Genomic DNA, 15,013 nt, shown 5'->3' with positions numbered 1-15,013 from the left:
GTGCAATGCAATGCAGTATAGCTCATTTTTGAATGCCCTCTGTGTGTTTAGCACAAGGTGCTTATGAACCTAAATCTCTGGGTTTTTGGCTGCTTAGGGCCTACTCATTTTCAATTGACATCTGTTGAGGGATGTATTGATTATTCTTGTTCAGATTTACTTAACACAGAAGGCACCTTCTATACATATAGGACTAGATATTTGGAAGCCAATTCAGGCAAATTAGGCCGCTCATTGTGTATTAATAACCAGTTTACTCTGTGCAGGGCTTTTAAATGCCTACATTTTCAACATTGTAAGACAAGATTTTTATGTGGATTTCAGGTCCAGAAATCAACCCAACAGGAGTTCGAGGAGCAGGGACTCAAAAAAACAACATGGAGATAACTTGGACTGTGAGTTTAATTTTTTGGGTGCCAGAGTATTTATTTAGAGCTGGATGACATTTTATTTCAATGGGCTTAGATAAAACTTTCAACTGCTGGCTACTCTTGAGTCAAGATGATCCTGCTTATTCTTTCCCCTTAACCACCAAGGGCTATTACCATTCAGAAAAGTTAGACTGAGGAAGTATCACATATATTAGGATTTCTCTAGGTGCATCAGCCTTCTTAAGGTGAGTATATTTAAATCACTCCTCATGCTCTTCCCTTTACATTCTAGGTAGCTGCTGGAATACATCAATTCCCATGCAATTTTGATTGTTTAATAGCACCCAGAAAGACACATTCCCAAGAGCTTACTCATTTAAGACACGAGTCTAAGGTGAAAGTTACACAAGCATGAGCATTTTGTTACTCAGTTCAGAAACAGTGACAGTACTCTAACACCATTGTTGACTCGCTCCTTGGAGGTGCAAGTGATAGACAGCGATGTCTTCAGTCTTCCTGCAGAAGCCTGTACTCAGGTGTTGCATTAGGGAGGAGGTTGGTCTCCAAGATCTGTTCACAGGAATGGAAGCAAAAGAAAAGTGGTTAGGGGCAGTTCCTTGAGAATCAGGTTTTACCTCTCTTGCCTAAAGAATAATTGAAGGCAAAGTGTCACTCCTAAATTTTCCAGGGTACATAAAGAATTACTCTGTGGCTTGCTTCTTGAAGGAAGCTTGAGAGGAGGATAATTATAAACAGACTTTCGTTCCTGAAGCAGATGTACATCCTGCCTGGACCTACACAGCAGTCACCAGGAATTAAGCCAAAGTCTGGTGTGGGGGAGGGATAAATTGCAGCTTTTTGTTCATGCCTGTATTGTGCAGTGTAAATACCTTACTTATCTTTTCATCCATTAAGCCGCTGAACGCAACCCAAGCTTATGGGCCCAACCTCAGGTACATAGTCAACTGGAGGCAAAGGGATACGCGGGACAGCTGGAGCAACGAGACGGTGAGAACCACAAGGCATGTTGTCTGGAATACACCCATCTATGTGCCCTATGAGATCAAAGTGCAGGCAGAGAACGACTTCGGGAGAGCTCCAGAGCCTGACGTCATCATCGGCTACTCAGGGGAAGATTGTGAGTATTTTCCTAGCCAGAGCTATTAAGTGTTACCGTAGGGGAGGGGAAAAGAAAAGTGAAAGTTAGCCAAGATTTCCTCACCTACTGGAGATGGAAAAGCTACATTGCAGCTCAGGGTGGACACCCTTAGAGCCAGGCTTGGTGTGTCACAGCAATCCAGTTCCAGGTGATTTGAGGAGGAGAAGACAACTCTTCAGGTTCCATTCCTAGCTGTCACCAAAATCCCTGTGGAGCCCCAAGCCAAATTACTTAGCCTCCATTTGTGCAAACTGGACTACATCGCTTCTGAGAGTGATGTGGGCAAGGAGGTTTGAGTTTGGGTGTTTTGGCCCTTGGATGAAAGGCACAGCTGGGCAAAGTAGTGGTTGAACTGAGAGGTGTGATCGCAACTCTGGTAGGCGTTACCCAGGGTTCTGAGAGAACTTGTGATGCCACATCTGTATTTAGTATGGGTGCCGACCTGAGCTGCAGGTAACTCCTCCCTCTGCTCTGAGGGAAGTGTAGGTTAATTAGGTCATAATCTTGCGTGCTGGTCAGAGGGAAATCATGGATTAGATTGCTGTGCCATGGCTTTAGATAATTAAAATTTACCATTATAGCTACTTGCATGTTTATCTCCTAGTGGTTTCACTGCCTGCAACAGATGGGTGCTCTGAACTGTAACATTTTTAAAGAGAAAGTATTTTAGTTCCAACTCTATTGCACCACATGATGGGGAGTCTTGCCTTGAACTCCTGCTAGGATTGTTGTTGGGGCTATGGGCTCAGCACTTCTGAAAAGGAGTTCCACAAAAGGTCACCTGGAATAGCACAAGGACCACCTCCCCCTGACTGGCTGAGCTCAGAGCACAAAGTATGGGCGGTACTACTACAAAGGGGAAAAATAAACTCAATCCTAACATCCCCTGCTCTTAGCCACAAGCTTCAAGAGGCAGAGCCAGGGATAGGTAAGGAACTTAAAGAATACAGCTTAGATTGCCTTACACACACACCACACCACTGTCATGCTGCACAGTTGCCAGCTTTGTGCCTTAAGGTATTTCTCTCAGTTTAAAGTAGACATTGGGGACTGCAGGGACTCAAATACACCTGAATGTGTGTCTTGCTGGAGCTAAACTAAAGTGAGATTTGGTCTTGGAGAGTTCTGTTCTTTGAAACTAGATCTCATTATTTAGCTCCCTAAATGACTGGGATAATTCTAAAAAGATGGGAAACAATCTAAGTATGGACACTAGATCCTGCACATGCCCCTGGTGAATGCAATGGGCTAAACTACTGGATAGGTTTGTTCCAATAGTTTCTCTCTAAAGATGCTAACTTTAGGAGTGCTTTTACTTCGCTCCCAAGCCCCCCCTGATAACAGTATCTTTACCTTCAGCTTATTGTTCTTGTGTGTGATTCAGAGTGGCCAACATCTGCTTTTGACCTAGGATGAGACAAAAAACCAAACAGCCTGAACATTCTTGGGGGGTAATACATGTATAAGCTGAGCAACATCTTAATGGGCTAGTGTGGCCTTAGCTTTTTCAAAGGCTTCTCAGGCACATAACTGGGGCTGCTTTAACAGTAGCAAATCAAATGTTGGGTTTTGTGGCCATGCTGCTGAAAGACTTTTGTACAGCTCAGCCATTGCAGGGTTAGCGCTGTATACCCAGCATCCATTAGAGGCCATCGGCATTTATTTGCTTCACTCCCTGGGTGAGCACACTAGAAAGAGCAGATTCTTCTGCTGTGTATAATTAAATGGTGATGCAGAAGAGTTTCCTCTGACCCAACTAACTTGTGCTAAGTACCATTTATAATGTTACATGTCCACCTTGTTCCACAGGCTTTTTGACTGACCTGCTGCAGTGCCAATCAATATTAGAGCTGTGCAAGCTAGAGCCTCAAGCACTTCAACCAATTCAAACCTCCAAGGGACCATACCACTCCCTCCCTGGGATAGGCCTTAGGAATCTCTGCTTACCTTAGACATTTTCCATTTCCTCTCCTACTGCAAAGTGCACTAGTGAAAAATGTTTCTAGAGAGGGAAAAAAAATCCCATTGGCCTTTAAGGGGCTGCTCTGTCCTTGGTCCTGAAATCACCAGACTATCTTGTCTAAAGCTTCAGATAAAGACTTTTGCAATAGGAATTAAGTTAATAGTTTTTCTGGCAAACTAAACTTGGCTCTTGCTTTGTTGGGATGGCTTTACTGCAAGTTATGTCTTATTGCCCAGTTTTCCCTTTCCCCCCATAAACTGGTTGTTTTGGGGAGCAGTTTCTGCCACAAGATATAGTATGTTTTTTGTAAATGGCTAACTCTTGCACATTAAATACATAATGTTAGATTAAGGCTAGATGACTATAATGATCCTTTTTAGTTTGACATCTGGCATAAAGGAAGCCATGGAAACTTGCCTAGTGACTCCTGCATCTAGCCCTAATTACAAGCTTTCTTCCTCCAATAATTTTCAGCGGTGACTAGTGATGGGGGGTGCCTCACATGACACCTTTAAGAGAAGGTGATTCAGAGGATAGGTGTGCTCCATCCTTTCTGAATCTCACCACCAATCACTTTTGCTAGGGATGTCCGTTGAGATTCTCCAATGGGTGGGTGCAGTAGTTTTAAATGAGTATTCCAGCAGAGATCAGAAGTTCTTATACAAGCTACAGTGAAACCAAAGCAAGTGCATTTCCCCATTGGAAAGCTAGTCTGTACTGAGTGAACAAAGATCTTCTGCACCATTCTTCATTACCATGTAAATCTAGATGATTGGCTGTGAAAGCAAAGGGTTGTTCTGCTGTTGTGTAATGTAGTGGTGGTCATCCCTCCCCCTCTGGGTCCTAGTTAGGCTGGATCACTGCCTCATATCAGGGGGAATTAGTGAATCAGGGGCTAGCCCCTGACCCTCTTGGCAGGGAGGAGCACCCAACAGTCTAGGGGCTTAGGGCCTCAGGCAGAGCACAGCACAGCACCAAGCTCTGACAGACAGAAGACAAACATAGGCCTCTTGGCCTACCGTGGGGAGGTTGCCACCTTGGGGAGGTTGCCACCTTGGGGTTGGCAGCAGGGAGCCCAGGCCCATCCTACTCCACCAGGTCCCAGCCCAAGGACCTAACAGTGGTCAAGCATCCACCACGGGGTCAGCAGAGATCTGCCTGAAACATGCTGGCCTGGATTCAGGCAAACCCAACCCAAAAACAATCTAGTCTCTATGGGCTACTTCCAACTACCCCTTTGTTTGGTACCTCAGCTCCCTGGGTGTCCTGTCTCTCTGGGGTAGATAGCCAGCATCTCCTCAGGGTCAGCAGTGAAGTCAGAGGCCTAGCAGCAAGCAAGATAAGTGTCTCCTTCCCAGGCTCAGCTCCAACTGAGCTGGAGGCTCTACCTTTTATACTTCCTGTGGGTGGGGTGAGCCAGGCCTGACTCCACCCACCCAGGCACAGGGTTCCTCCCCATCAGGTCAGAGGAAGTCCATAAAGCGAGTGCTGCAGCAGACCGCTAAGTTTGTGACAGACTGACCCAGTCAGTCCTAACCTGTAATGGAAGCAGAGAGGGGCAACCAATTGCATGCTTGCTTCTCAAAGTAGCTGATCCATTGCAGAGGCCTGAGGGAAGTGCTGCTGTTAAATGGATCAGGAGTGATCGCACAGCAACACCATGAGTGGCTGACAGATTGTAACACATTGTTCCCTCCTGGAGAGGCACCGCCAGGAGCAACCCAAGTATCCCCTAGATTCAGAACCTTCCTGGTCAGAAAGTCTCAGGAGTACCAGATTAGTCTAGATCTGGAAGAGGACGATCACTTAAGGACACTGTGCCAGATCATCCGCTGGTGTGAACCAGCATAGCTTTAGAGACTTCACTGGAGTTCCAGTTGACGCCAGCGGAGGAGCTGGCCTGTTGGGATCCAACTTTGGGTAAGCTGGACTCAGACTCATTTGCACCTGCTCTCTCATGTAAGTCACCTTGCACCTCACTCTGTTAGCTTCTGAGCCATCCTAGAGCACACAACTTAGACAGGCATGCTTCCAAGCCATGCTAGTGCAGTAGCTGCATTCAAGGCACAAAGACAGCTGGGATCCTTTAAAACTAAGAGGGGAGAGGGCTAGCCAGTTTAAAAACACGCAAACAATCTGTGTTGAGAAATGTGGCTGCATCAGTGTTTATTGGGGGAATTGTTAAATGGTCAACATGTTGCATGACAGCTGGATACTCTGCCTTGCACTGATCCAGTGTTGTTGCTTCCAAACAGCAGAGTCTTGTTGGATTGTGGACACACTGGATCAGCTCCTCAGCTGGTGTGTAAATCTGAAGAGCTTCACTGGCTTCAGTGAAGCAATGCCAAGTCACACCAGCTGAGAATCTGGCCCATGGTTGAACATGAGCTATTGCCCTTTTCAAAATCTAAGATTCCTAAAATTAGCAAGATCTTGTTAAACAAGGAAGTAATTCCTTTATCTGGCACAGCCAAAAAGAATACTAGCATATAATGGGAAACATTTTTAAACCATTCTCTTTAGAAAGTTGGCTGTACTGACTAATGGTTAGAGCAAAGGTCTCCGAACAGAGTTTCTTGGACTGGATTCCCAACTCTGCCACTGACTGTGTGGGGGGTGGGGCACATGAGGAGGAGAGGAGAGAAGGGTACACACCTGAAGTGGATTTTGACCTCTGTGCCTTGGATATGTAATACTTCACAGCTCCCTGCTAGTGTAGGAAAATACTTTGAAATCTTCAGATGAAAGGTGTTAGGGAGGTAAATCTGTATATTGCTTCATTATCTGGGTATATTTACTGCATGGCAGTGGGACACACATTCATCCCTTAAGTAACTAAGTAGTTTAAGCAAGAACTCTAGAATTGACTGGCTCCTGCTGTTTTGTTACATCAGATGTGGAAATCCTTGAAGTGTGACAAGATTGTGACTTTTTGTTGGGATAACTGCACAAATGAGATCCTGTCTTCCTGCAAATATTCTAACATAGGCAGAACTGCTCCTGAATGCCACAAGGTGGCAGCAGGGGCTTTTGCAAGTCTGATTATATTTACCCCAAGATGACTCTAGAATGAAAAACAAAATGCCTCAAAAACCTGCCTAGCAGGAATTGCAGGAGGTAAACTTCAGAAAGAAAGGGGGTGTAGACTACTGTTGGAATTAAAAACCACCAACCCAATGTGTGCCTAATCTACACTTTGCTTTATTCCTGAATGCTTAGATCCCAAGGCTGCCCCCACTGATATTAGGCTAAAAGTTATAAACAGCACAGCAGTCAGTCTCCAATGGAGCAGAGTATACCCGGATACCATCCAGGGACAACTTAAGGAATACAGAGTGAGCAAAACCAAATTGTTTGGATACTGACTATTAATACAGCTAACCTTGCTCACAAAGGGTGACCTGGAAATGTGGCCAGTATGCAGTGGGGATGACATAAAACAGTAAGTTGGGCCTAATAAGCTTGGGTGCTATTATGTGGGCACATTAGTGATCATGCCTAGCCATTCTGGAATAACACCTGTGTGTTGAAGACTAAAGAAACACACAGACTGGCTTTTGTTTAATGACTGGAAAACAAGATCTATGGAGATCTTGTTTGCAGGGGCTGATTTAGGGCCAGATTCTGCTGCCATTGAACATCAATGGCAATACTCAGACCTGAGTGAGAGTAGGATTTGGTCTTGTAATGAGACTTAGTCCTGCATATGCAAACATGCACAGCCTAATATGTGCTACTTATTGGAGTCTCTGCTCTTACAGTCAGAAAAGAGTCTGTTCGGTGCCCACATCACTGAGCCCTACAGTAGGGCCATATATACATGAGCCATATAAACAGTACTACTTTCCCCACCCCTAAAGGTGGCCACTGCTAAGTAAGGTTATTGCTGCTGCTTGTATTATACCTAAATAAGACAACTCCTGTCTGTAGAACTGTTCAGTTACACCCTTTCAGCATTATGCAATTTGCATGGTTTTCATGGGAGAAGGGGGGAGGAGGAGAAAGAATCCTTAGATACCAATATACTATTTGTGTCATCCCTAATGTAGACAGTCTTAATAAATGCTATCTGGATTTGCTCTGGTCAAGATTTAAAACAAACCATACTAACGGAAAACTAAAGAAAGTATAGAGCTAAATATACTGTATAGTCATTGCAACAACTGTCCTTTATCAAACATATGTGCTGCTAATAATCTCATGTGCCAGTTGCAATGCCTGATCACAAGCAGAAAAGTCTGGACTTAGTCAAAAATCTGATAGAAAAAGCTTTTGAGAATTTAGCAATACAGGTTGGTGGCATATTCTGTACATGTTCATACCTTTCAAATCCAAGAATTCAATATTCATAGAAAATTCTTTGAATTCTGCCTTCATTTTCATTACTCTCTCTTGTGCACCATTGTATATCTATTTTCTATCTAAAAAATATCTATATTTGTAGGGATTCGAATCAGCATCTTTTTCAAGTTCAGACTTTTAATTGTGCCTGGACATATTAAGCCTCTTCCTTTCTTTATAGTTAAAATTTACTAATTCATCCGGAGGGGTAATGCTCTCTGCCTAGAGCTGAGGACTTGGAACCAGAACTGTTCAGTTCCATCCTGATCTCTGCAGCTGACTCACTGTGACCTTGGGCAAATCACTTAGCCTGACCATTTCTCAGCTTCTGCATTTGTAAAATGGAGATAATATTACTGACCTACTTCCTGGGCAGTTATGAGGCTTAATTAATTGTTCTAAAGCACTGAGAGGCAAAGAATTGTTATGCTTTATTAATTAAAACCAATTGTACCTGAATGGGAAAAGCTTCACTTGCCCTACATATTTCTTGAAGGCCTATTTCTGGAGAGAAAGTAGTTTGCTGAAGAACCTGTGGGTCTCCAAAAAAAGGCAGTCTGTGGGTTTTGTTGGAGACCGACCACGGGGCCTAGTGTCCCGGCTGTTTCCTTACAGCAACTACAAACTGGAGATGGTTGTAGTCAACGGGAGAGGAGATGGGCCTCGGAGTGAAATTAAGGAGTTCACAACACCTGAAGGAGGTAGGTTCTTCTGGAATTTTTGCAGGCCTACACTGTTGTATGCTTTGTGCACATGCTGGGAAAACTCTGCTCCACAGTACAGACCTAGAGCCTTAAAATTCCTCCTGCCCCGTATGGTAATTCCATAGAATGACAGATCCAGTTTAAAAATGAACAGAGCCACCTATCCTGTGCAGGACAGGTGCAGCTCTAAGGTGCCAAAGCTGTCACTCTGCATTTCTCTACCTGGAGCACAGGTATGTAGCTCCTAATGGCAGAGGTACCCATAGAATCATAGGGTTAGAAGGGACCATAAGAGTCATCTGGTCTAACCCCCTGCCAAGATGCAGGATTTGTTGGGTCTAAACCATCTGAGACAGAGGACTATCCAGCCTCCTTTTGGGAACTGGCAGTGAAGCAGCTTCCACAAGCTCCTGAGGCCTCTATTCCATTGTCCTGCTGTTCTTCATAGTTAAGAAGTTCTCCTCAGATTTAATCTACATCAACTACACTGTAATTTGAAGCCATTGTCACCTCCTGTGGCAAAACAACTTCATCTTTTTTGTGGCAGCCTTTGAAGACTGCTATCATTTCCCCCCTTAGTCTCCTTTTTCAAACTAAAGAGACCCAGTTCCTTAAACCTTTGCTCATACAGCTGCATTCTAGCCCTTTGATCATCTTTGTCACTAGTTTCTAGATCCTTTCCAGTTTCTCTACATCCTTTTTATACATTGGTGACCAAAACTGGACACCGTACTCCAGCTGAGGCCTAACCAGGGCTAAGTAGAGAGCAGTAGTATCATCTCCCATGACTTGCATGCTATGCTCCAAACTATTTTTTTTTGCAACAGTAGCACAGTGCTGACTCATGCTGAGGTTGTGATCCACCACAATTCCCCAATCCTGGTCAGCAGTGCTGCTGAAAAGCCAGTTACCACCTATTCTATATTTGTGCTTTTGGTTTTTCTTCCTTAAGTGTAGCATCTTACATTTATCTTCACTGAATTGCATTTTGTTGCTTATAGCCCAGTTCTCCAGTTTAATCAAGATCCCTCTGAATTTTAGCTCTGTCCTTCAAAGTGTTAACAACCCCCCTTAGCTTTGTGTCATCTGCAAGTTTGATCAGTGTACTTTATTCCTACATCCAGATCATTTATAAATGTTAAACACCCAACCCAGAACAGATACCTGTGGAATCCCACTGGAGACCTCCCTCCAGTCTGACATCATTCCATTAATAGAAAAGGAGTACTTGTGGCACCTTAGAGACTAACCAATTTATTAGAGCATAAGCTTTCGTGAGCTACAGCTCACTATCTTATGCTCTAATAAATTGGTTAGTCTCTAAGGTGCCACAAGTACTCCTTTTCTTTTTGCGAATACAGACTAACACGGCTGTTACTCTGAAACCTTCCATTAATAGTTACTCATCTGTATGGAGAGTTATTCCAGAATAGCCATTCTGGATTAACACCATGCATGGATGCACTTATCCCAGAGTAACTGTATCTTACTCCTAATTCATTAATCTGTTTCCAGAGTGGATTAAAACTAGTTCAGAATAAGAGCATCCATCCATGGAGTTAATCAGGAATAGATAATCTTAAATTTACACCCTACCTGAGTCTGAATGAATTTCCATGTGTAGACAAGCCCTTAATTTGTATCTGTAAATTCAAGACAACTTTTAGAAGTACTTGAGTGCCTGGCAGGAGAAGTGCTGGGCTGACTTCCCTGGAGACTGAAATGCTCAGTTCCCCTCCCCCCACCCACCCCAAAGGTATGTGCTGCACCATACAAGGGTCCCCAACACCATGTGTCTCAACCCTGATTGGGAAGGAGCATCCCCAGTAGGGAGATAATAGTTTAGTCTCCATGTGATTTGATTCTTGGCTTCTCTTTCAAGGTTGCCTACAAGGGGATCAGTTAGCACCAATTGTGGTGAGTGTAAGGATGGGGACACCAGCACAGCTGGACTGAAACCCAGCAAGTTTGTCACACAAACCTGAGTGGGATTTGAACAGAGACTAGCCCTGTTCCTCTCATAATAGGAAGCTGTACCGGGCCAAAGGGCTGGCACACTCCACCATGAGACCCATGACTGTTTGCAGAGGGGTTGTGGTGTCTGGGCCCCTGGCCTAGTGCTATATTTTGCCCTCAGGAATAGCAAGGAAGGGGGCCAAGGTTTTGAGGTATTCACATTTCCAAAGGCCAGCAGCACTGAGTCAAAGTACAAGAGCACCCCAAAAAGGATGAAAAATAGGCCAAAGCCCACAAGACCCATGCCCATCTCTGCAACAGCTGGAGGGTTAGTTATTAGGAGCACAGCAGCCAGAGGAACAATGTGGTTACTACAAAGGAAGTGTTGGATGGTGCCATCTTAGGTCACCAAATCCTCCCTTGTGGCAGATTATCCCCAAGACTGGTGGTTCACACTTTGGTTAGATTCACCAACCAGTCAAACTGTGCTCCTGATCCCCCACACTGGTTATCAAGAGGCTAAAAAAGAAATTACTCCCACCAGCAAATAGGTCCATTAAAGTGAGAAGGGAATTTAAAACTTGCTATACAAAATGTTCTTCTGATCCCTAAAAGGCTAGCCACATTACCAAATCAATGCTAGTTTGGATCTTACCCAAAATACCATGCTGCCAGCCATTCTTTTAGTATCTAAAGCTAAATGATTATTATAAAAGAAAGGGAAGACCAGAGTTGTTAAATGGTCAAAGCAATCAGATACATATATATGACTTCAGAGTCCATATATCAGGTTCTTAGCAGTACTGGTGAGTTTGCTGGCTTGTAAAGTCCCCCTGGAACACATCCAAAGTTTGGATGGGTGTCTCAGTCCTTTGTTCAAAGCTTCAGTTTATAGAGAAGTTACTGCAGAGGTGAGAAGCAGGATTGAAAAGAAAATAGACTATGCAGCTGCCTTTTTATAGCCTTTCCTATGGGGCTTGTACATCCTCTGTCCCAAACAGAAGCTCACAGCACATGGTCACAGAAAAGCATTTGAGTCCCCTGCCCACAGGCATGTCCCTAGTACAGGTCCTGCTGACTCATCAATGGCTGCCTTCTCTCAGTAGCTTCACTGTATAGCTGATTGGCATCAGCATTATCTAGCCTGCTTAATTGCCTATCAAGGACAATCTGTCTGGGGGTGTCACCCAGAAACAGCACAAGTTTGAGATACAGATATCACATATTATTAACTCACAATACAAAGATGATACGTTCCTATGAACAAGATCATACTTAGCAAATTATAATATTATTGATATCAATATTACCCAATTGCAATGCATCTTACAAGATATGCCATGTAAAGTATCAATGGAAAAGCTATAAATGGTCATCTATAGTCCATACAGCATCCCACACCTCTCTCTATGGGTATTTAAGGAGAGAGAAGGAGACAGTCTGAAAAACCAGCTGGAAAATGATTTCCTGAGAAACTGAAGTGGTTTCCATGTGGCAGAGGTCACCTCCTAATCCCCACCCTCTTCAAAATGGAGCTGATCCAAAGATCTGGACTCACTAAGTCTTCCCATTGCCTCGAGTGGGCTTTGAGTCAAGCCCAGGGCTCTCCAACTTATTTATCAGCCAAGGATGGGATGTCGTGGGGGTTTAGAGCAATGAGAAGCTGATCTGAAAACCCAGGAGGCACCTGCAAACCTTTTGTGTGTCAGGGCATGAGTTACTCACTTATTGTCTTCTGCAGGGAGATTTGGCGCTCACTAACAGTGCTGAGAGAAGGGCAGGCAAGAGCTCACCAAACCTCCAACACGCCCAGCTCTGCCAATGGCTCTCACTCATAACCCCCCTCTGCAATTCTAGGCCTGAGCTCCCCACACACACACCCCAGCTGTGCCCATAGTCCTGACCCACAGTCCCCTGCATCCAGTCCTGAGCACCCCACTGCCAGCGCTTCTCCATCCTGACCCACAGTCCACTGCTATGCCAGTCCTGGGCTCCCCGACTCCAAGCATCAATAACAGACAGCTCACCCTTGCCTTATATTCCTTCACCTTGGCATTGTAGGCCCAGACCTCATCTGAGCAGACACTGCCAGTTGTGGTGAGTTATGGGTTCTGCAGAGCCATGAAATACATGTTTCCCTCTTCTGTGGAATGGTGTTTCTGTGGTGTTGACAAACAGCCACTGGGTTTTGCATGGGCAGTAGCAGACTCAGGGCCTTTGGGGCAGGACGGATGTTCACTGTGCCTCAGACACTCCCTGATCTGCTGTGACTGGTGCTGACAGAGCAACCTCCAGCTCAGACTTGGCTCTGAGCTCCAGTGGTTACAGCTTTGCACACCAGATAGAGGAGAAAAGCCAGCATCTTGAAGCTTTTCAACTTCAATTAATTACCAGTTGGGCCAGCAAAAGGCTCAGAATTGCTCTATAGACTGGAGGTTAGGCTGCTGATCTTGAGAGAGTTTGGGGGGGGGGGGAGAGAGAGAGAGACAGACCCTGCTTCAACTCTTCTCCCTGCCTGTTAAGAACAGGTTTGAAGAGGGAGCTTCTTTCCTCTGGAAGCTGTTCTACTAACTATTAAATGGGGCAAAACAGGACTCCTTTGCAAGAAGCCTGGTATGGCCTAGGATACCTTACCTGAGATGCTGGTTTAATCCCCCCTTCACTGGAGGAGAAGAAAGGATTTGAGCCACAAGCTTTTTCCTGTGCTGGTTTCAGAGCAGGGACTTAATAGTGAGGGGTGTCCCCCTTAACAGCTGGGCCTTTTAAAGTTATTGCCCCTGCGGGGGCGTTAATGATTTACTGAATGAGGAGGTGGAGATTAAAGACCTTCTCAAGGGTCACTGGTTGGGTGTAAGTGGAAGATGTGGGTCCACCCACACACACACCTGATTTCACTCCAGGCTTATGCCAGGGCATATCACAGAGTTTGAGTAAGGGATGCAGCGTCATAGGGATTAGTTGTTAACTCTTCAACAATACTCAGTGAACCCAGGGAAACAGTCTGGCTCAGAGGTGGGGGTTTATCTACTCCAGCTGGTGTGGCTGGGAAGAAATAACTTTTCTTTTGCACAAAGTTGGGGGGTGAGGGAGCAGTATTCCCATAGAAAATATCTTACTTGCCTTCCCCTGAGCTGACCAACACACAGCTCCAAAACCCAATGAGCCCAGCATTACTAGACTTTTATTTTGGGTCTGTGAGCAAGACTTGGAATGTCAACAGGTGCCAGAGATGCACAAAGCCTGCAGCAGCATTTGTTCAAAGGCAAACAATGCTAGTAGCAGGCCTTGGGTATCATTGGTGGTGCAAATTTAGGGTCACAGTCAAAGGACTGCTGAGATGAAGCTCCCTTCTCCTGCTAGCAAATGACCTGTGCTTAATTTTAAAGTGCTGTAAAATGCAAATATAGAGCCAGACTGGCTTGAGAACTGGTATGCTAGATGCAGACCCAGAATACTGTCAGGGTTTAGTTTTTGTGTCAGTTGAGCCTCTCCTTTCCCCTGAACTCCAGCAGCATTTTAGTTGGAGGTACAGAGAGCACTGAGGTAGCAGGCATGCAGTGCTGAGTAGGGGAGTGAACTGAGTGAGCTCAGTTCATGCCACAGCCACACAACCCAGCATTCAAGGCAGCCAAGAGTGGACACACACAGTCTACAGTATAGGCACACAAAGGGCGGGTGGAGCCTAAGTCCCAGGTTTCGGCATCGCTGTGATCCACAAAACCCCTGCTCGGCTGCCGCCTGACCCTGGATGCACCTCAATTCACTTGGTGCCTAGGTTTTTGCTGTAAAAGTTCCCTCCGTGCATATGTGTCTGCCTCTGAGCACATACCCTGCTGCCATACTCTGGGCACCAGCTGCCTATTATTATGCCTGAGCCCCAGCCCAATTCTCAAACCAGAGGCCAACAGACATTGCCCTGCCTGTCGTCCCTGCAGCACTGGAGCTGGGAGGCACACTCAGCATCCGCCGAAATCCACACAAGCGGGGAGACTGCATCCCTTATAGCTGTTAGGTTGAGGTGCGCACCCAGGATAGGGGAGAACCTGAGGCAGTTTCCTCCCTCTGCCCAATGCACAGCGGGGATTGAGAACAGGGATCTGCCGCCTCCCAGATGAGTGTCCTGAGCGGGGAATGAGCTTGCCCTCGTAACCTTTAAGCCCCAGTGGTTAGGGGCCTCACGTGGGCTGTAGTAGATGATAGTTTAACACACACACACACCCCACAGCCCTCCCCTCCTTCTCCTCTAAAAAGTGAGATGAACAGGGATCTGCTGTCTCTCAAGTGAGTGCCCTGAGCTAAGGATATTTTCATGTGGGTTGGTGAAACTGTTCCACTTTAATTAACGCTTAATTGGGCCACAGACAGCCTGAGAATCACTCTATCATCTAGTGTTTCGGGTAGTCAGCAAGGCTGGGGGAGAGTGATGTTTGATGAAAAGGAATTTGAATAGCACCCACCTACCTCTCAAGTTGTGGTCCCAACTGCTGGGCTATAAGGTATTCTGCTGTGCGGGCTCCTT

At 45.4% G+C, this 15,013-nt stretch overlaps 1 protein-coding gene and 1 long non-coding RNA gene across 16 annotated transcripts in view; one reads left to right on the top strand and one right to left on the bottom strand.

Annotated features, from left to right (window-relative positions):
- The window catches only part of NFASC (neurofascin), a 184,088-nt gene that overhangs the window by 114,979 nt on the left and 54,096 nt on the right, over positions 1-15,013 (top strand). For 6 of the 12 annotated variants that reach the window (XM_084611008.1, XM_084611009.1, XM_084611015.1 and 3 more), the window contains 4 exons: positions 325-395; positions 1,287-1,509; positions 6,713-6,828; positions 8,331-8,535. In XM_084611008.1, the coding sequence (XP_084467134.1) occupies positions 325-395; positions 1,287-1,509; positions 6,713-6,828; positions 8,331-8,535 (615 nt within the window). The remainder of the gene's footprint in view (positions 1-324; positions 396-1,286; positions 1,510-6,712; positions 6,829-8,330; positions 8,536-15,013) is intronic. The other 6 variants (XM_084611012.1, XM_084611011.1, XM_084611010.1 and 3 more) reach the window with 1 other exon arrangement.
- Positions 385-13,214, bottom strand: LOC311510909. 4 transcript variants are annotated; one of them, XR_014709160.1, is made up of 6 exons: positions 13,129-13,214; positions 4,742-5,030; positions 2,884-2,937; positions 1,594-1,737; positions 1,262-1,426; positions 385-941 (listed from the first exon to the last, which is right to left on the bottom strand). It is a non-coding gene; the product is annotated as an uncharacterized lncRNA (long non-coding RNA). The 4 variants fall into 4 exon arrangements; XR_014709161.1 differs by lacking the exon at positions 1,594-1,737 and having other exon boundaries at positions 1,262-1,531; XR_014709162.1 differs by lacking the exon at positions 4,742-5,030.

This window comes from Lepidochelys olivacea (genome assembly GCF_965140295.1).
Source record: "Lepidochelys olivacea isolate rLepOli2 genome assembly, chromosome: 21".
Taxonomy (NCBI): Eukaryota; Metazoa; Chordata; order Testudines; family Cheloniidae; genus Lepidochelys; species Lepidochelys olivacea.
Note: the sequence above shows the minus strand (reverse complement) of the source record. Positions and strands in the feature narration are given on the sequence as shown.